The sequence below is a fragment of the Camelus dromedarius genome, chromosome 12 (assembly GCF_036321535.1).
Source record: "Camelus dromedarius isolate mCamDro1 chromosome 12, mCamDro1.pat, whole genome shotgun sequence".
Classification (NCBI taxonomy): domain Eukaryota; kingdom Metazoa; phylum Chordata; class Mammalia; order Artiodactyla; family Camelidae; genus Camelus; species Camelus dromedarius.
This window is the reverse complement of record NC_087447.1, coordinates 49,856,762-49,879,820: the sequence shown is the minus strand read 5'-3', so window position 1 is coordinate 49,879,820 and position 23,059 is coordinate 49,856,762. Positions and strand designations below refer to the sequence as shown.

At 35.3% G+C, this 23,059-nt stretch overlaps 1 protein-coding gene across 1 annotated transcript in view; it reads right to left on the bottom strand.

Annotated features, from left to right (window-relative positions):
- UVRAG (UV radiation resistance associated) overlaps nucleotides 1-23,059 on the bottom strand; it is a 254,028-nt gene that overhangs the window by 172,093 nt on the left and 58,876 nt on the right. Inside the window, exon 6 of the mRNA XM_010989776.3 lies at nucleotides 15,490-15,575. Coding sequence (XP_010988078.3) covers nucleotides 15,490-15,575 — 86 coding nt within the window. The remainder of the gene's footprint in view (nucleotides 1-15,489; nucleotides 15,576-23,059) is intronic.

Genomic DNA, 23,059 nt, shown 5'->3' with positions numbered 1-23,059 from the left:
AACTGAGCACTTAACTTGTGGGATGTGACACTGTCTCCAGGTAGACAGTATTAGAATTGAGCTAAATTGTAGGATATCCAGCTGGTGTTACAGAATTGCTTGGTGTGAGGAAAAAAACCCACACGTCTGGTATCAGAAATATTGTGAGTATAGCAGTAGTGTGAGAGTAAACGAGAAACACAACGGAAGGACTGAGTTTTCCTTACTAATGAAAGATATTAAGACTAGGGGAAAGTAGGTGTGGGGTATAAGGGAACTCTGTATTATCTTTCAATGTTTCTCTAAAACATTTTGCAAAATGAAAACAGACATGTTCAAAAATGAAACTAAAATAAAGAACAGCTGATTTTTCATCACATCTGAGTCAGGATGTTTATAACACCATTGTGAAAAATCAATATCTAACATACCAACAGAAATTAGCCAACACAACCTGAACAAACAGTCCTCTTTACTTAAACAAAGAAATATTTTCAAAAAAAAAAATCTGCCAGATCATAATCAAGCCTAACAAAAATATAACCATCCCGTAAGAGAGCAACAATCCTGTATTTTTGCCAGAGTCCTTTCCCAAGGGATTTAGCTGACAAAATGCTCTTTTAAAACATCAACTTAATCCTCTTCCACACATTTTTTAACTGATGTCACAGTTCAAGCTTAAAGATCTTGAAAACTGCAAAGGGGGCTCCCAAATTCTAACACTGAGAAAAAGCAGGACATCTGGGAAGATGTTTTGTGCCAAGTACACTGGGGTAGCAACAAGCAGCAGAACCCAAGTGAGCTCTTCCTCCTCAGAAGTTTGACAGTAATTATTCACACCATTTTGGGGGCACAATACTTACCACCACTTGTGATCAGTTATCTCTTCATACACATACATATATACCCACTTACCCAAACTCTAAATTCCATGAAAGCAATAACCACTTTTCTACTTTTTGTACCCAAAGTGCCTTACACATAAAATTCTGTAGAACAATGAATTGCAAGCTGAATGAAATGGAAATAACTAGTTGAATCATAGACATTTTTTAATTGAGGTGAAATACATGTAACATACAATTAACCATTTAAAGTACACAATTCAGTGGTGTTGAGTGTATGAACAATGATGCACACTTACCACATAATCATCAACTCTTAGTGATAACTGAATTCAACTATCTCCCTCACTGCCCTCTCCTCCAGCAGTAACAAATATCAATTCCCTTCCTCTTTTACTATACATTGGTTTTCTTCTTATATCATTCTGTGATTGAATTAGTTTGCAGTGGTGACGGCAGCAGGTAGACATCCACTCCAGTGATCCGGAGCTCGCTCCTTCCTCCAAAAGAACACTGTCACTGGTACACACCTCTAATTGCTGAAAAGCACTTTCTTATACTGAGTCAACATTTGCCTTCTTTGGGTTTCCACTGGACTCACATGATGCCACCTCCAGTATTTGTAAGCTATAGCTGTCAAGGTCAGTCATTTTAAGCCTCAGTTTCCTCACCTGTAAAAGTAGGGATGATGGGGCTGTTGTAAGAACTAAATAAGACGATGCATGACTCAAGTGGGGCGCGAGTGTTTTTCCCACACCCTGCATGACAGTGAGTTTGGAGACGTAGCAGATGTCTCCCTTGTGACTCACTGCTGCCTTCCAGACCACTGCTCTCCTCCATTCCCTAAAAACCCTCAGTCCTTTTAATGTACATACTGATTATGCCACTTTCCCTTCTTGCTACTGTAATCTATAGTCCTCCCACCACAGCTTAGTAATTGAAGATTTCAGCACCTGACTCAAGGAACCTTGACTGATACAATTCCCAAATGCACATCTCCAGCACCAATTAGCCCCGAGATCAGAAGTACGTCTCCAACTGCCTCCTCAGTACCTTCACCTTCTCAAACCTAATGGCCCAAATATATTCTTGATTCCCCATTATCTGATTCTCCTTCCCCCTACAAATCTCACAACACTTATTTTCATAAATGCTACCCCAATTCACCTAGTTATACACAGATTAAGTACCTGTAAGTTATCCTTAAGTCCAGTTTCTCTCGCATACCTACATCTAATCCAACACGAAGTATGTTTAGTTCCAACTTCAAACTGTGCCAGAAATCTGACCACCTCTCTTTATTTACCTCAACTGCTATCAGACCAGCCCATCACGCTCATCTCTTGCCTGGATGCTACAATAGTCTCCTAACTAATCTGTCTCTTGCTACTCTTCTCACCCCACGTCTACTCTCCACACCAGAGTCACTTTATTTAAATTAAAAAATCAGATCACATCACTCCCTCCCTAGGCTCAAACCACCTCCCAACATCCTTCCACCGCACGTGGATAAAAATCTAGAAGTCTACACAACCTGGCCTCTATCAACTTTGCTCACTAAGCTCAAGCTAGACTGGACTCTCTGCTGTTCTTTCAACAAACCAAGCTCACTGTCTCCTGAGGGCTTTTAAACCAGCTATTTCTACTCTCCAGGGTGTTCTTCCTACAGACACCCATACAACTTGCTACTTTATCTTCTTCAGGTCTTTGTTCAAATATCTTCTTTCTCAGTGAGGTCTCCTCTGACCACACTACCTAAAATAACTCAGCCTACCGTCTGCAGCACACTCTGTCCCCCAAAGCACTATTATTATTCTATCCATAGGCACACTCTACCTACATACTTTTTTTTTCTTCCAAATTACATCCCTTCAGAAAGAGCCCAACTTCTTTAGAACGTAGATGGCAGCATGGGAGAAAGGAAAGAAAATGGAGTAAAAACCCTGGCTGACTGGCTCTGTCACAATGCAACCTTAGGCAAGTCAATTCCCCTTTCTGTATGTGTGTCCTCGTTAGCAAAATAGGGCTAACAAAGGATAGCATCTGCCTCATAGGTGTGCTCTAAGAATTAAGTGAGATAAGGCATGTGAAGTGTTCACCTGACAGGTAATACATATTCAATAGATGTGTCTATTTTACTATTATTACCTAACAACTATTTGCCAAATTAACTGAATAACTGCTTGGTTTAAAGACAGCAACTGTATTCCCAAAGTCCACTCTTCTCCAAGCTAAATCTCCTCTATTCCTAACTAGTTTTCATATGACTCTCATCATCCTGGCTGTCTCCCTTAGCTCCTTCTCATCAAAGTAAACTGGGACTCAAATTAGACAGAATATCCAAATATGATCTAATGAACACAACGTCCAGGAAGACTATTGCTTCCCTTGATCTGGGCACTGTGTTTTAATTAATGCAACACAAGATAATATTAACTCCTCTTTGAGATCTGTTGAGTTAATTTCTTGGCTTAGACTGAATTTTTCATAAATTTAATCTCCAGATGTTCTCCCCATGAACTGCTTAAAGGCAATTCTACTCCAAAGTTTATATCTGACTCTGTCACTAGAGTCAAAGAATCTCTGAGACTTAAAAAAAAAACAAATCAATGCTACTACAAAAAAGTCATTTTACCTTTAAAAGTCTATGGCATTAGCGTGCTTCATACAAAGTCAGAATTTAATGGATGGGAGCTTGAAAATAGACATGTCAGCAAAGGGAAAATCATTGTGTCTACTCACCTCACCCCATGTTGAAGGAAAAGAAGTAAGAGAAACCATATGGGCATAGTTATAGAGACTCAACAGCAAATCTCTGGGCTCTAGTTAGCACTTCCAGCGTGCAGAGGCACAGAAGCACAACACTAGGAGACTCTAAGAGAGCCTGTTATGAAAGTCTCCACTGTGCTTGTGCCACAAGACTCTGAGACATGCCTGGCCCATTTTACACTCAGGTGCACCACCAAAGAAATGTTATGGGAAAGGGTACAGGAGCTGTTACACAGCCTCAAGGAGAGAAAGGGAATTCTTCCACATGAGATGGAGAAATACACTGGAAAGGCCTTTGTCATCAGATAGATCTGGACTCTGAATAATAAACTAACTCAGCTTTTCCAAGCTGTACCTGGCTTAGCAGCAAAATAGAATTATAACAGTAGCATGGTATTGTGAATATTATAAAAAATATGTATGCTAAGTTTTCAGCATTTATGTGTCCTTCATATTTTAGACATCCAAATATTATTTTCTTTCTCTACCACCTGTGCAGGCATAGCAAAGGAAGGAATTCTGATTTATTCCTACAGTATCAACAAAACTCTTAGAAATTATTATTAGCTTCTCAATGAATGTAAGACTCCCTGCTTGCTGTATCTGTTAATCTGTCCTACTAAAATATAAGTCCCCAAAGTAAGAATCTGGCTTCTCATGTTAATAGAGTACTTCCAGTCATAAAGAATCAACTGTAAGAATGAGGTTATTACAAAGTCCACGCAGCTCCACAAATAAACATGCTGATTCTTAGATTCTCTTCAAAGGGAAAACATCCCAAATTTAGAATAAGGGCCAGGTGATATCCTTTTGAGCATAATGTTTTAATTCTCCTAAAATCTCTGATAAGTTCTCTCAATAAAACAGCATGTGAAAATGAAGTTATGGGTGGGGTAGGTGTTTAATGGTAACTGGTTATTTTTATTGGCAGAGACATCAGGGTGAAATCACTAAACCTTGGAAAGCTGCCTTGGAACATGCCTGGCACCAGTGGGAATGGAGAAGTTACAAGGCAGCTATGAGGTGTGTGATGGTAAAGCTCTAATTTGCAGTGACATCTTAAACAAAGCAGTCTTAGTAAAGTAACCCTGTGAATTCAAGCCAGAACTGATGGACAGGGGCAGGAACAGAGAACATCTCTTGGGCAGAAGACCACTCATATACTAAATGGCCCTCAAAGGGTTCTCGTTACCTCTTTACACTGATCTTATACACCTCTTTCACTGTTCCAACATTTGAAAACTAACTATTGCTCCAAGCCAGGAGTTCTGAACATTGTTTCAGGGAGGATTCATTTATTTCGCCCATTATGTTCCTATCCCTGTTGAACAGTCAGTACACTAGAGAAAATGGACTTAGCAGCATGAAGAGCCTACAAAAGGTCCTAGTTAAAGACCATGACTTCTATCTGTAAGTCATGAATACTGGTTAACTCATTCAATAAACTAGAGTTAATTTACCATACAAAAACCTTTGTATGATTTTCATTAGCAAGAGCTTTATCTAAAATGAAGTACTCAGACATTTTATATTAAATATATACCATAATTGTGGGAGAACATATCTGAAGTTAGTATTAATTATCTTAGAAAAGGAATTAGAAAATTACCATTTTAAAAATTCCTCCAAAAATCTACCTATTATTCAGTTATTATCTAACTGGATTGTATTCCAACCACTCATTTATTAATTCATTATTCATTCAGTTAACAAATATTTACTGAGTATCTACTCTGAGTCAGGCAGGTGCTGTATATGCTGGATACAAAATTATACATGAGAGCTCTAAATTCCCTATTACATAGTTTACAATCTACATTCTCATTCTGAGATGTAAAGGCAAAAAGTATACCAAATATTTTATTTTAGCTCACACCAAAAAAAGGATTACAACTTCAACATTAGAAAGCATCCTGCCCAAGAAGAGTTCATACATAATAGTATTTCTAACTGAAATTATAGAGTGGTTTCCGGGCTTAGTTAGAAAATATGTTGTAAATTATTGAAATGATTAAGAGAATTATAAAATAAAACTATATGCACTGTTTCAGCAACAAATTTTAAAATCTAAAGGAAATAGATGGTTTTCCTGGCAAAAAATAAATTGTCAAGAATAAACCACAGAGACGTAGGGAAAATGGACAGAACAAATAGCACTAAAAGTATGAGAGTCAGATTTATCATTATAAAAAGCACCCAAACTAGATGACTTAATAGCTAAATTCTAACAAACCTTTGAAGAATTAAAAATTCTCCAGATTACTTAATGTGTTTCAGTTGATGATGATGCTAATAGCTAACACATGAAGCACTATTTTCAGGCACTGTACTAAGCACTTCATAATAATTCATTTAATCCTCCTAACAACCCAATCAGGTAGATGCTATTATTATTTTACAGAGTTGGGTCACAGGAAAAGATGAAAAGCTTCACAATTCAATTTTAAGATCTTAGGAAAGCTGATTACCTATGTCACCTTTCCCTCCCAACAAAAACAACAAATACTATACACCAATCTCACTTATTAAAATGATCAAAAGAATAACCTATAATTAATTATAATGCAATATCAGGAAATCTACATACCTTATTGTAACTATAGATTAAAGGAAGAAAGATATATAATGTCAATAAATGTGGAAAGGCATTTCAAAAATTCAGCATCTATTCTTTTAAAAATGCTAAATAAATAGGAAGAACTATTTTAAATATTTTCCAAATTAACAGAAAATATTCTGAACAGTAAAATACTGAACATTTTCAATTAAAACAAGAACTATACAAAAATGTTCATTATACCCATTACTTTTCAACATAGATTTAGTAAATGCAGTAAGACTAGAAAATCAGTATAACCACTGGAAAAAAAAAAAAAAAACAGATAAACCTATCTTTTTATTGATGATAATGAGTGTAAGCCAAAGAGAGTTTTCCTTAAAAACAGCAACAGTAACAAGAAAAATAATTTGATATAGTCACTGAATATAATACTTTCTTAAGATGACAGCTTTTCCCCTATAACAGTAACAAGCACACATGAATGGAAATGGAAAATATATTTTATAAAAAATAGTGTAAAAACTATAGCATACTTAAGAACAAATTTAATGGAAAGGCACATGACCATATGAGGAGAACCATAAAATTTTACTGAAGGAATGAAATAAAATTTGAACAAATATAACACATACCATGTCTTGGATGGGAATACTAATATCATAAAAATGACAGCTCTCCCCAAATATAAAAAGTCAATGAATACAAAAATTCCCATTAGAATTCCAATAAAGTTTTTTTTAAAAAAATTAGGATAAAATAACCTTAAAGTTCATATGGAAGAATAAAGTCCTAAGAATAGCCAAAATAGTATGAAAAAGAAGAGTAGCAAGAGGGGAACTTGCCTCACTTAGTATCAGAACATACAAAAAACTACTGTCATTAAATTAACCTGAAATTGGCAAAGGAATAGACAAAAGGATCAGAACAGAAAAGAGAATCCAGAAATGGACCCCAGTACATATGAGCTTTAATACATGACAAAGATAGTATTTAAATTCAGTGAGAAAGAAAGGTACTGGCACAACTGGATACTAATCTGTGAAGAAAATTAATTTCTACCTCATAATACACAGAATATCTACACAACGTATTCAAGAATAATTCCTAATTATACTGAAGATTTAACTTAAAAAGTAAAATAATACAAATCTCAAAAGAAAACTTAGAAAATACATATGGAATAAGGTATAGAAGAGACTTCTTAAACCAAGACAAAATGCCCAGAAGATACTAGGAAAAAACAGAATTATACGATGTGACAAATATAAACTTTTTATATAAGGTATACAAAAAGTAATTGTCAGATTTGGAAAAAACACCAAGGACTCTTAAAATTTTATGAAAAAAATGCAAGCAACTCAATTAAAAAGATAGGTAAAGTATATGAATAGCGAAATTAACAGAAGAGTATACTGAATGGCTTACAAACTCAAGAAAATATGTTCACTTGTAGCTCAGGCTAAGCGCTGGTACTAAAGCTAATAAAAATTAAAGTAATACTGAGGTGCTATACTTATCAAATTAATAAAAATCACAAAAAAGATGACAATACCCACTGCCAACAGGGATCAGGGTAAAGAGTGTCACATATTGTTTGTACTCCTTGGAAAAACAATATTATCTCTTATAATTAAAACTACAAACTGATGGTACTTCAATTAAAAAATTTAAAAAAAAACTATATACACCCTCTGACCCAGAAATCCCACTCCTGGAAATTTAATACACAGACACAAAAACATCATAAATGTAAGTATATATACATATATAAATATTTACTGCAGTAACATACAAAGTAGCAAAACAAATAAAAAACTAGAGCTGGAGTAAATATTAAATCCCTATCAACTGAGTAATGATTGAAAAATAAAGTACAGCTTCACCATGGACTATTATGAAATCATTAAAACAGTGAACTGAAGAGATTTGTACATGGAATGTTAAATAAGAAAAACAAGATGTAGAGTCATGTATATAATATCCACCCCAATTTGTAAAACAGCAATTAAAACTCTTAATATATACACATATATATGTATACACAGCAATCATAGGAAAAAATGTGGACAATCACACAACAGTTAACTTGGGTGAATGGATGACTGGGGTTATGTGAACACGTGTTCTGTGTCTGGATGGTATATTAGTCAGTTCAGGTTGCCATACCAAAACACCATAGACTGGGTGGCTTATGAACAGAAATTTATTTCTCACAGCTCTGGAGGCTGAGCAGTCTAAGATCAAGGCACCAGCATGGTTGCCATCTGGTGAGAGCCCACTTCCTGGTTCACAGTCTTTTCACTATTACCTCACATGGAGAAAGGGACAGGGATCTCCCTGGGGCCTTTTTTATAAGGACACTAATCCCATTCATGAGAACGCTGCCCTCATGACCTAATCATCTCCCAAAGGCCCCACCTCTAAATACCATCACACTGGGGTATGACTTCAGTGTATGAATCTGAGCAGGGGCGGGGGAATGCAGGATGACCACAAACATTCAGTTTACAGCTGGTGGGTTTTGTGCGGTGAGAGAGAAGGGTTTACAGCCAAAAAGACAAGCTGAAAAGTAAAAAGAAAGGGAAAAACAAAAACAACTGCACCTAAAACTGCGCCAGTATTTTGTTAAAATTCTATTTCTGTAAGTATACGTGGATCTTTATGTGTATGTAGACATATATACGTCTGTGTCTGTGTACAGAGAGATGAATAAAAGTAAAATATGCTATTACAGGTATTACAGATAAACACCAACTTCGTATAACCAAAACTTACATTCAGTACCTAAACTTTTTCATTTTAAATTCTGATTGAAAACCTTCCTAAAATTTGTCACACGTTCCTGCTTTCTTACATAGGCTCTAACAATAACAGCTTTATATTCTACTGATGATTTGGCGTCAACATTGAATAATGGAAAAAAGCACATGCACCGGAGCCTGGCAGACCTTTATCCAAACCTGCTTTAATACTTATTTATCCTGTGGCACTAGACAAGTCTTTTCACCTTTCTAAGCCTCGGTGTCCTCATCTGTTAAATGGAGAGAGCATTAGTGAAACTAATACAGTGCACTTCATATTCTCATTATTAACTTCCGTTAATGAGCTACAATATGGAGATGTACTTGGTAAAGGACTGACTGCTCACACACAGAAGAGGTAAGCTAGCTATGCTATTAAACTTAGTTTGTCTCTCCTTACAGTTGTTCTATGTTTCCCTACCCTTTTGACATGAAGTAGTGACAGAGGGCTATTTATGAATCCAAACATAGTGAGTATCAAGACAGGACAGTAGTTAACATGACTTACCACTCAGTTACATTCCAGAATCAAAACGGAAACCACAAACAGAGCAAAGTATAAGATTTTGCTTCTCCTTGCTGTCCTTATATCTACTTTACCAGTAATCCTCTTACTTCACCTATTTTATCAAAAATGAGCACACAGTCACTGGGCTGGAGCCTAGTCTCTACCAAGAATAGAAAAATACATGAGTTTTAATACATAAATTTTGTTACATCTTCACTTTACAGTTGGGTTCTTAGCTATAGTCTGTATACTTGTATTACCACTTAGGGAGAGGGAAAAAAACTCTCCCTGTAACCCAAAAGTTGGTTACTACATTCAAAATTTAAAGATTATAAACAGTTATGCCCTTATACATGTCATCTTATCTCTTTTCTAAACATTATCGCAAGAATAATTTATTTGATGTGAGCATTTCCCTTTTATAATTGAAATTTTATAGGAGACTATTTTCTATCAAGGGGGGGGGGGCGTGAGCAACAATCTGCCTGTAGACAGCCAGATAAAGATCTTCCAGAAAAATCAATACAAGGAGCAAGATTAAAAGTCACAAGATCCTAAAATATCACCAGACGTTATGGGGAAGGAAGTGACAGGAAAAAAAGGTAGCTGAAGGTTCACAGATCTGATTGTATTTTCAACACTTTTTCAATAATGGTCTACAAATTTTTTACAACTCTCATTTTACTGGATGCAAACCAGAAACAGGAACAACAAAACCCAGTACTCTGACTCATAGAAGAGTTTGATTTGATCAATCAAACAGCATTTATTACCTGCTTAATATAAGTGATATTCAGCATCATAGGGCTAATACACAGATCAATAAAATGAGGATTCTTGCCTAAAGAAGCTCTCAGCTTGGGGTGCTGAGAGGAGAGTGACTCAGACAACGAAGAACTAATCACAACATAGTAAGTACTCAGTAAATGCCAGCTACTAATTGCAAAGGCAGTGGTAGAAGGACCTGAAATAAGAACACTAGTCCCTATGGAATGTTTACAACAATGTCCCTTGAGTACTAAATGAAAAAGTATGGACTTTATCCTGTTATGTGATGGTGCAAAAATTTCTAAGTGACAAGGCTGATGTATCTTTTAAAAGGTCACTCTGGCAGCAATGTGGCAGATGACCTGTGCTAAAGTAGTGTAAAAGACAATAAAGCAGTAAAACACGCCAATTAAGAACATGGGCTCTGGAGCTAAACTGGTTTTAAATACAGGCTAACATGAACTAGTTGTGTGACCTTGTATAAGCTACTTAACTACTTGGTCTCAATTTCCTCATCTGTAAATAGGACTAAATAGCTCTTACCTCTTAGGATTGTTGTTAAGAATTAAAAGAGTTAATTAATGAACAACAAGGTCCTACTGTATAGCACAGGGAACTATATGCAATACCTATTGCCTATGTAATAGCCTATAATGAAAAAGAATACAAAAAGGAATATATATAACTGAATCATTATGCACCAGAAATTAGCACAACGTTGTAAATCAACTATACTTCAATTTGAAAAAAAAAAGAGTTAAATAATGTAAAGCACTTACAGTAGTTCCTGGCACAAATTAAGTGCTCAATAAATAATATCTATTAATTGCATGAAAGAAAAACTGGAAGGAGGAAGTAGGAAGAATAGTTAGGAAATCAGGAAATAGTCTAGGAAAACAGAGATGAGACCAAAGAAGGGTATGCTTGCTTGGGTGCCTGAGATGATGACAATACTACCAGACAAACCAGGGGAAAGAAAAGGAAGAGGAAGATTAAGCCACTGTGCGTAGCTCCGGACATATTAGGGTTGAGGTTCCTACAGAACGTGGAAGTATACATGTCTACTGGTCATTGGAAAACACAGATAAGAAATTCAAAAGAAAAGTAACAACAAGAGACATGGATTCGAGAGTTATTAAAATGTGGATGTGGTGGTTGAAGCTGCGGTAATGAAAGAGAGTTCTCAGGGAGAAAGAGTACTGCAGGATCCTTAGGACCCAGGGCTCGAGGGTCACAGCAGGATCCACAGGAAGTCCAACATAACTGAGAACTGTCAATAAGACAGAGGACAAAATGGAGCCATGTGACATAATCCCTTCCGTCAAGAAGTTTTCAGTGTCACTAGGGAGACAAGACATGCACATATTAAACGAATTTTCTCATAATTGTTTAGGATTAATAAAAGTAACTCTAAAAACAGAGGTGGCAGACATTAGAATGGCAAGGAGAGAAAGGGAAATGAGGCTAAAAAGTGGAAAACCTAGTGGTAATATATAAAAGGGGCACTGGCATAGAGGAGAAAGCTAATTCCAAGATGGAAGAAGTAAAGGGGAAAATGAAAATTATTATTTATTGAATGTTTTCTTTATGCCAGTAACTGTCCTGCCATCTTCCAAGTATTTTTACCTTATTTAATCCTCATAATATTTCTATGAGACAAATATTATCCCCATTTTACAAGAGCAGTTTGAGGCATACCTAAGTTAAGTAATTTGCCCAAAGTTTTGCATCCAGTTTCAGGCATATGACAATTTAGGACTGGAACCTAGATGGAGGACCAAAGCCCATGATTTCTCCACCACACCTCCACTTATTAAACTAGCAAAAGTAGAACATGTCAAAAGAGGAGAAGAAATAAAACCATAAAAACTATACTGGAAGAAAATCAGAATTATTTTCACTTATCTCACTACAGTAGAGCTACGTTTTTGAGAAATTATGAAAGGAAAACAAAACAAAAAAAATTTTAAACATTAAAAATAATCTTTCCATTTCAGAGGACAAGTAGGATTGCAGTCTCGTCCCTCAGGTCCCTTCCACACTGTCACCATGGCTGGCATTCTAAATGGCACACCTGACCATGTCACTCCTCCTCTCTTTATAATCTTTCCATAACTCCCTATCACCGACACAATTAAAATTTTTAAAAATCAACAGACCCAAAAGGAGAAAGCTATCTGATTAAGTCTAGAAACTCCTTAACCTGGAAGGAATAATAATAAAGAGGGAAAAAATTAACTTCTAAATTAAAGGCTCACTTGTAATTTGTAACCCTACTTTTCACACTTCAAAACTGTAAAATAAATGAAATTTCAAATGCCAGTTGAAGAGCAACATTGACACCTTGTGGTGAACATCGTAAAGTATCAAATGTGACAATGAGTGAAGTGTTTAATTAAATATGCCTGCTTACCTGAAAACTAACCCTTAATCCTAGAATTCCCTAGGGTTAAGAAGCAAAAATTCAGTTATCATCACACACATTGAATGTAAATTTGGAAAGAGCTGCTCTTACTTGGCAACGCTGAAATTAATCTAAATTCCTAACTATTGGCAAAAGAATAAAACCTCAGGTTTTTGTTTTCCGACAACACACCCATCTGAAGGAGCTATTTAATGCCAGGTTGTTAGGTGCTCCAAAATCCTTGACTCAGTCAAGATTTCCTATTTTTCTCTGACATTCACACATGAAAGGTGGAAGGTATAAAAGCACATACTATGACACGTCAACACAGTGAGAGTTATTATCTAGAATTAATACTCTCAAAAAAGCAGAATCAGGAGATGCACCATCCTGACTCAAAACAGCACTGAGAATTTTGTGGAGTAAATGATATTAAAGAATCCAGACTCTTGCATTTTCATGTAAAATTACAGATCGAGAAATAACAATTTAATAAACCAAGAAATCATCAGGAAAAGAAAAGGTGTATTTTAAAAAATTACTCCATCCAGGAACAACATGGCCTGAGTTAAAGAGGAGAAACTATTAAAAAAACTGATCAGCACAAAATTAATTTTCCCAGCAATCACTTTACATATACCATGGCAAAAACTGTGGGAAAAGAAGAATTTTTGACTGAGCGGATAGATGATGCTTACTCTGTACTGTCTGAGAGAACTATCAGAGAAAATTCCATTTTACTCATTAACTTTGACAACTACAATTTAAAGTTTCTAGATCCAGAGTAACTCTCTGGGTTCAGGTTATTTAGTTGATAAAGACACTTGATCTGGCTCAGAAAAAGCATATTGGTGTTACCAGCTATAAATGATTCACACAACGGTGATGAGAAGGCCTCCGTTAATAAGGCAATTCAAACTGCTGACACACCTGAAGAATCTAGAAGGCACTCCAGAAGTGAAACCCCCAAGAGCCATTTCATTGCACGATCCGGGTTAAATAACTAAGCAACTATCAGACAAACCTGATCATTCTGCATGGATAGAGGGCTCTGTGATTTTCAGAAAATTTGTCCATCATTATACTGTGTGCACCTTATAACCACCAGTCTAGGAAGGTAAGTGAGACTGTGAAAAGGGTTCTGTAAAATTTGCTTGTCAGAAAACCTTCATACCAGTCTCCAGTCTGGCTCTCACTTGGTGTGTGTCCCCTCAGACAAATAAATCATTTAACACCTCTTGGCTTCAGTTTCTGTGTTGAAGACAAAGGCTGATCCCCTGATGTGTGAACACAAAAAACTTCTAGGAAAGTAAGATAATAGACGTGAAAATGCTTATAAACAAATTTGTAACATCACTGCTTCAGCATTTTAGATCAATCAGAGAGGTCACGTGAACTAGGATAAAGCAAGGATAACTCAAGCCAGAGTCACGTTAATCAATGCATTCTCTAATATACCAAGTTGATTCCCAAGATCCTAGTACAGAGCCTTCAATACTCCTTAAATCTCTTAGATTCCCTTAGATTCTATGATGTTACCTTTCCCAAGTCCTCCTCCTCCTCACTGACTTTTTATTCCTTTTTCTTTTAATTCTATTGGTTTCTCTAATAAGATCATTCGATCTCATAATTGGAAAATATCTTTAAAATAATAGTATCTATACCCTCATTTTACGGATGAAAACAGGTCAAGAAATATTAGTGGCTTACTCACATTTCAAACTATTTTCACACACCACTGTTTTCAACAGTTAAAACTCAGTGTAGCCCCAAAATAATAGGCTCAAAAGTAAGTTATATATTTTGACCCCCTCCTGCTTTCTATCTCCACCATCCAATTACTAAATTCTGTCCATTCTGTTACATATCCTAAGAAGTCAAAGTGAAAGCACCTCTCAGATAAGGATCAAAAGTTATCAAATGTTTGTGGTTACTTTAGTTGAAATCATTGTCTCTTAAGAGAACTTACATAGTCTACGTGACCAAACTCTCTATCATCATGTACAGTAAGATTCAAGATTTGCAAAGGAAAAGCCCATTTCAAAATGTTTAAAAATAAACAATCATCCAATTGGACAAAAGTCCAATCATCCTCTGGACTCTTCCTCTAGTAGATACACAGAGGATGTCTAATGGTCTGAAATTTATGATGTGTTATGTAAACATCAGGAAAATACTGCCAAAATCAAATTTCAATGAATCATCTGTCTGAGTAGGGTGAACATAGGTTGAGTGTCACTGTTAACTTTATTTTAAATTGCTTTTATTTTGGTAGCCTGTCTCCTGGGAAAATGTCCTTGATGATCTACCACATTGAAAATTACAACCAAAGTTAAAAATCTTTCAAAATTAATCCCAGACATTATGAAAATATAGAGCTAAGGCAGTTGAGCCTCTGAGCATGAGATTCATGCAAAGCTCCTTTGCCTTGCCAAATATGATTTTTTAAAGATGAACAGCAGATCAAAACTCTAAGCTAAATCTGGGGCTATTGGAGGATTTTTCTAGTAATGCCGTAGTTGTTAAAATTTTGATAAGTCTAAATTTTGTACCTCTAGTTGCTGCTCTTTATAGTGCAGGAGATGGGAAAAAGCTCATGTCCCTGTTTTAAGACCAATGGCTTCCAATCATTCTTTCCCACTGTCCAGAGGGAAAAAATGGCTTTCCAAAGGCTTTGTAAAAAAGATAAACTTAAATCACTGTACCTACAAAATTTATGAAGCTCTCACTAAAAAATGCTACGTCTGAGTAACAGCTTCTAAAGCTCCCATACATTTTCTCACACTGAAATGTCACAAACTCAAAATGAGGAAGATTCTTTAGAAAACACAAGAGGACTCTAAGAAGTTTCTTACCGCAGCAAAGAGAAAACATCATAAGAATTACGAACACAGTTCTGATCCACCTGAAGAAGAATATTCTTCTGAGTATTTGAATAACCCTGAAAGACATTAATCAACAAATTAATCAAAGTGAAACAAAGTATGTGTCCAAATTAATCATGGTATTTGTCTTTTTAAATTATGATTTAATAACTCAGTAAATTCAAATCATTAAGAAATTAGAAAAAGTTAAATATCACTTCTACATAATTCAAGTTTAACTTTTTAGGCAAGTGAATTTAAAATAAATTTCTTCTAATATTTTCCCTTAAGAAACAATGTTTCATATTATAAATTTTGGTGAACTTCCCAGTAAAGCCCCAAAAGTCTTTTTAACATATTATGTGACTGAAGAAGAGTGTTAACAGTATTTCAAGTATGCACAGCCATCATATGTAATGTTTTTATCAGGGAAAAGTCATTCCAAGTTTTAATTAGGAATAACAGAAACAAAAATTTCCACTCAGTGGTATAAAGGTGGGGAGAGCAAGGATAGATTCTAGAGAGAATACAGCACAGTTCCATAAGAAGAACAGAACAGCTATCTGTCATTTTAGAAAGGCAATGTAAATAATAGTTAGAAAAAAGGACGCTGGACCCAGACCACCTGGATTACAACTTAAGCTCTTAATACACTAGCTCTGTAAGCTTGAGCAGAGCACCTAAACTCTCTTAGTTTAACTCTGGTTTCTTCATCTATAACATGGAGATAATATTACCTGTTCACAAACTGTTGTGGGGATTAAAAGAGCTAATATTTGTAAAGTCAAAGGCATGTAATAAGCACCACATAAATACTTGCTATAATGCCAGTGTAAGCATTTTCTAAAAGTTACATTGCAAGCCCAGGAGTGGGATTCCTGGGTCATATGGTAAGTCTATTCCTAGTCTTTTGAGGAATCTCCACACTGTATCCAGAAGGAAATCTACTTCAGGATGACACCTGCACCCCAATGTTCATAGCAGCACTATTTACAATAGCCAAAACATGGAAACAGCCTAAATGTCCATCAACGGGTGACTGGATAAAGAAGAGGTTGTATATTTATACAATGGAATACTACTCAGCCATAAAAACCAACAACATAATGCCATTTGCAGCAACATGGATGCTCCTGGAGAATGTCATTCTAAGTGAAGTAAGCCAGAAAGAGAAAGAAAAATACCATATGAGATCGCTCATATGTGGAATCTAAAAAACAAAAACAAAAACAAACAAACAAACAAAAACAAAGCGTAAATACAGGACAGAAATAGACTCACAGACAGAGAATACAGACTTGTGGTTACCAAGGGGGTGGAGGGTGGGAAGGGATAGACTGGGATTTCAAAATTGTAGAATAGATAAACAAGATTACACTGCATAGCACAGGGAAATATACACAAAATGTTATGATAACTCACAGAGAAAAAAATGTGACAATGAGTGTGTATATGTCCATGAATGACTGAAAAATTGTGCTGAACACTGGAATTTGACACAACATTGTAAAATGATTATAAATCAATAAAAAATGTTAAAAAAAATAAAAATAAAAATAAAAAAATAAAATTGGAGTAAAAAAAAAGTTACATTGCTACAGACACTAAAAGGTTATTAGATGGAGAATATTATGAGCAACTTTATGCTAACAAATTTGACAACTTAGATAAAATTAAACAAACTACTTGAAAAAATACAACATGCCAAAATTGACAAATAATAAAATAACAATATCTGAATAACACTATACTTATTTTTAAGTAACTGAAAATCTTCCCACACAAAAAGTCTAGGTCCAGATGGTTTCACTGAATTATATCAAATATTTAAGAAATAACATCAATTTAACAAAAACTTCATAAAACAGAGAAGGGAACAATTTCCAACTCGTAAGACTGGCATTACTGACATTAAAACTTGACAATCATACACACACACACACACACACAATTTTAGACCAATATCCCTCATGAATATAGACACAAAAATCCTTAACAAAATATTAGCAAGTTGAACCAGCAATACATTACAAGAATAAAACAATAACACATTATTATTGGCTGAACTTATCCTAAGACTACAAAGTTGGTTTAGCATTTAAAATCAATCAATTAGCAAATAAATGAAGCATTACAAATCTATCTTGATGAACACACAAAGATCTAGCTTGTGATGATAACAACATAAAGATGGGGGAACAGAGCTATATAGCAGAAAAGTTTTATATAATATTAAAGCTAAGTTGGTATTAATTTGAACTAGATTATTATAAGTTAAGATGTTAATTGTAATCTTCAGGACAACTGCTAAGAAAATAATTAAAAGATACACAGTAAAAGAAATGAGAAGGGAATCAAAATGTTAACATGAGAAAATAACAAACACAAAAGAAGGTAGTAATGGAGAAAATGAAGAACAAAAAAGATACAGGATATAAGAAAACAAATTTTAAAATTGCATAAGTCCTTCCATATCTGTAATTACATTAAGTGTAAAAGGATTAAACACTTCAATTAAAAGGCAGAGATTGGCAGAGTCGATTTTCTTTTTAATGATCCACTATATGCTGTCTACAAGAGATTCACTTTAGAACCAAAAACACGAATAGGTTGAAAATGAAAGGATAGAAAGATATTCCATGTAAAGAATAACAAAAAGAGAACTAGAATAACTAGTATTAATATCAGACAAACAGACATTAAGACAAAAAAAGTTACAAGAGGCAAAAAAGGATATTATATAATAAAAAAGGATAAGATATAAATGATTATAAACATATATGCACCTGTCTATGGCCATACCACCCTGAATGCACCCGATCTCGTCTGATCTCGGAAGCTAAGCAGGGTCGGGCCTAGTTAGTACTTGGATGGGAAACATATATGCACCTGACAACATATAACAAATCATATGAAGCCAAAACTGACAAAACTAAAATGGGAAATAGCTGAAGTCAACATCCCAATTTTAACAATGGATAGCACAACCATACAAAAGATAGGCAAGAAAATAAAGGACATAAACAATACTATACATCAACTAGGTCTAACAGATGTATACAGCTACACCCAACAACAATATACATATCCTTCTCAAGTGCACATGGAACATTCTCCAGGATAGACCATATGTTCAGCCACAAAATAAGTCTCAACACATTTCTAAAAACTGAAATCATACAAAGTATCTTTTCTTACCACAATGGAATGAAACTAGAAATCAATAACAGAAGGAGACTTGGAAAATTCACAAAGTGCAAAGTAAACAGCAGACTCTTAAACAACCAGTGGGTCAAAGAACAAATTACAATGTAAATTATTAAATACTTTGAGTAGAATAAAAACGAAAGCACAACATACCAAAATGTATGGGATGCGGTGAAAAAGTGCTCAGAGGGAAATGTACACCTGTAAACATTTACATTTAAAAAAAGAAAGCACTCAAGTCAAAACCTAACCTTCTACCTTAAGGAACTAGAAAAAGAACAAACTAAACCCAAAGCAAGAAGGAAATAATAAAGACTAGGGCAGAGATCCATGAAATAGAGAATATAAAAACAATAAAGAAAGATCAACAGAATAAGTTAGTTTTTTGAAAAGAGCAACAAATTTGACAAACTTTAAGCTAGACTGACCAAGAGAAAAAGAAGACTCAGATCACTAAAATCAGGAATGAAAGTAAGAATGTTATCACCAGTATTACTGAAATAAAAAGTACTATACAAGAATACTATGAACAATTGTATGCCAACAAATCAGAAGACCTAGATAAGACGGAAATTCCTAGAAACATACAAACTCCCAAAAAAGACTCAAGAAGAAACAGACAATCTGAAGAGATCCACAAGCTTTTGCAAAGAGTTTAGCTAAGCTACTCCATGGTACTGCTGCTTCCACATCCATATTGTTTGGCCAGGCAGCCTGCAGGGACGTTAAACTAACAGCAGACTCCCTTTCAGGGAAGTGCATGTCCTAGATAGCAGGATGCAGTCACAAGCAAATGTAGTTCCTGTTATGACTTGAGACCAGCAGTCTCCCTTGCTTCCCAGCACCTGTATGATTTACACACCCCTTAGATAAAAACCCCCATGGAGCTTACCCTGCTTTTTGGGTTTGAAATGACCAATCCAGCCCTAGCCCAGGAACCCCAAAGCACTCTACCCACAGACTGTAAATAAAGACATGTGTCCCAGGTCCTTCATCTCTCTGTCTGCCTCTCCATGTGGTCCGTCAAGGCATCTATAATTCCTCCAGGACCTATGAGTAATAAACTTCCCTATTCCAATTACTCTTGTGGTTTGTTGTTGAATCATGACTCACCACCCAGCACCCTGTGCTCCACTTAACAAATGTTAATTTAATAAAGTCATAACATAAGCAAAGAAGTTAAATCAGTAATCATAAAACTCCCAACAAAGAAAGCCCAGAACTGCATGATTTAACTGGAGAATTCTACCAACTATTTAAAGAAAAAAAAATAACACCAATCCTTCTCAAAGTCTTGCAGAAAATGGAAGAGGAGGAAATACTTAACTAATTCTATGAGATCAGTATTACCCTGATACCGAAGTCAGACAATAACATCACAAGAAAATTATATACCAATATCTCTTGTATATGTAACATATATGTTATAGAGGAAAAAACCCTCAAACAACACAGGGGTCGGAATTAGGGGTAGTGACCCTCACAAAGTTAAAAATCCACATATAACTTTACAGTCAAACTTCTATATCCACAGTTCCATCTGCATGGCTCTACATCCATGGATTCAACCAACTATGGACTGTGTAGTGCTATAGCACATATTTATTGAAAAAAAAAAGTCCACATATAAGTAGATTCATCCAGTTTGAGCACATGTTGTTCAAGGATCAACTGTACTAGCAATGCTAATTCAGTAGCCTATTAAAATTTAGGCTTATACCATCTGGCCCAGCAATTCCACTTCTGGGTATATACCCAAAAGAACTGAAAGCAAAGTACTCAAAGAGATATTTGTGCATCCATGTTCACAGAAGCATTGGTTACAGTAGTCAAGGGGTGGGAGCAACCCAAGTGCTTATCAACAGAAGAACAGATAAACAAAATGTGGCATAGTCGTACAATGGAATATTACTTAGCCTTAAAAAGGAAAGAAATTCTGACAAATGCTGTAACATGGGTGACCCTTGAGGACATTATGATAAATAAAATAAGCCAATGACAAAGGTACACATGTTGTATGATTCCACTTATATAAGGTACCAAAAGTAGTCAAATTCATAGAAACTGAAAGTAGGAGGGTAAGTGCCAGGGCGTTGGGGGATGGGGAGTTAGTGCTTATTGGGTAGAGAGTTGCGGTTTTACAAGATGAAAAGAGTTCTGAAGATGGATAGCAGTGACAGTTACATAACAAAGTGAAAAAACTAATGCCACCAAACTGTACACTTAAAATGGTTAAAATGGTAAGTTTTGTGTTATGTATATTTTAGCACTATTAAAAATAATTTTTAAACAGATTATACACCAGGAACAACTAGGATTTACCCAAGGTACGTATGGGTAGTTCAACAAATGAAAATCAATCAACTCAATATACCAAGTTGGAGGACTCACACTTTCCAATTTCAAAGCAACAGAAATCCAAACAGAGTGTTACTGGGATAAGGACAAACATATAAATCAATGGAATAGAACTGACAATACATAAACTCACATCTATGGTCAACTGATTTTAGACAAAGGTGCCAGGACTGAGAAAGAACAGTCTTTTCAACAAATGATGTTGAAACAACTGGATGGCCACACGCAAAAGACGCAAAAGACGCAAAAGAATGAAGTTGGACACATTCCTAACGCCCTATATAAAAATTACAATTAGGATCAAAGACTTAAGTGTAAGAGCTAAAACCATAAAACCACTAGAAGAAAGCACAAGAGTGTATCTATATAACCTTGGATCTGCCAGTGGATTCTTAGATATGATGCCAGAAGCCTGAGCAAAAAAAAAAAAAAAAATAGATAAATTGGACTTCATCAAAATTAAACTTCTGTGCACCAAAGGACACTATAAAGAAAGTGAAAAAACAACACACAAAATATCTGAAATTCATATATCTGAAAAAGGTCCAATGTCCAGAAAATATACGTAACTCTGACAACCCATCAACAAAAAGACAAACAACCCAACTAAAAAACAGGCAACGGATTTAAAGAGACATTTCTCCAAAAAAGATATACAAAGAGCCAACAAGCACATGAAAAGATGCTCAACATCATTAGTCATTACGGAAATGCAAATCAAAATCACAACGAGATACCACTTCATACTCAACTAGGAAAAGTAAAAAATAAATAAAATTTTTTTAAAAAACAGAAAATAAGCATTGGTAAGGATGTTGAGAAATGAGAACCCTAGTACAGTGCTGTTGGGAACATAAAATGGTCACCAGCTGTGGAAAAATGTTTGGCAATTCCTCAAAAAATTAAACATAGAATTACTATATCATCTAGCAATTCCACTCCTAGGTATGTGTCCAAAATAACCGAAAACAAGTATTTGTGCATAAATGTTCATAGCAGCACTGTTTACAACAGCCAAAAGGTAGAAACAACTCAAGTATCTATCAGTGGATGACTGGATAAACAAAATGTAGTATATCCATACAATGAGATATTACTCAGCCATAAAAAGAAAAGATGTATTGCATATGGATGCATATCAAAAACACTAAGCCAAGTGAAAACAGCCAGACATAAAAGGCTACATATTCCATGATTCCATTTATATGAAATACTCAGAACAGATAAGCCCACAGACAGAGAAGCAGGGTGGTGTTTGCCAGGGGGTTGAGGAGCACAAAATGGGGAGTGAATGCTTAATGGGCATGGGATTTTATTCCGGGGCGATGAAAATGCTACACAACTTGACTGAGGGAGTGGTTGCACAACACTGTGAACATACCCAATGCCACTGAACTGGACACTTTAAAATGCTTGATTTTATGTTATGTGGATTTCAGCTCAATTTTATTTTATTTTGGGGGGAGGTCAATAGGTCTATTTATTTATTATTAGTATTTTTTTAATGGAGGTACTGGGGATTGAACCCAGGACCTTGTGCATGCTAAGCATGTGCTCTACCATTTAAGCTATATCCTCCCCTCCAATACAGCTCAATTTTTAAAAAGAGATGGCTATGAAATAATCTACAGAAGAGAAAGGACAGAGACAGTAGGTAGTCCTATAAATTAGCTATAAAACCCAAATAATGAAAGACATTGGTAATAAATTTAAGATTCTCAGGAGAAATTATTAATGACTTAGCTGTTCCTATTTTATGCAAAAAGCTGCCAAACATTTTTTTTTCAGTTAAAAACTTATCTACAGCCACTAAGATACAACTAAAAGCAACACATTATAGAGAGGATTCCGGGTTTTAATCCATTCTGCCTGTCATGAAAGTGAAGAAAATCACTGAACTCCTCTAGGCCTCAGTTTCTTTAATTATAAAATGAGATGAGATTACTAGTAATACAAACAATAATAAAGAAGAATAACAAAACACACGAAAGTAACA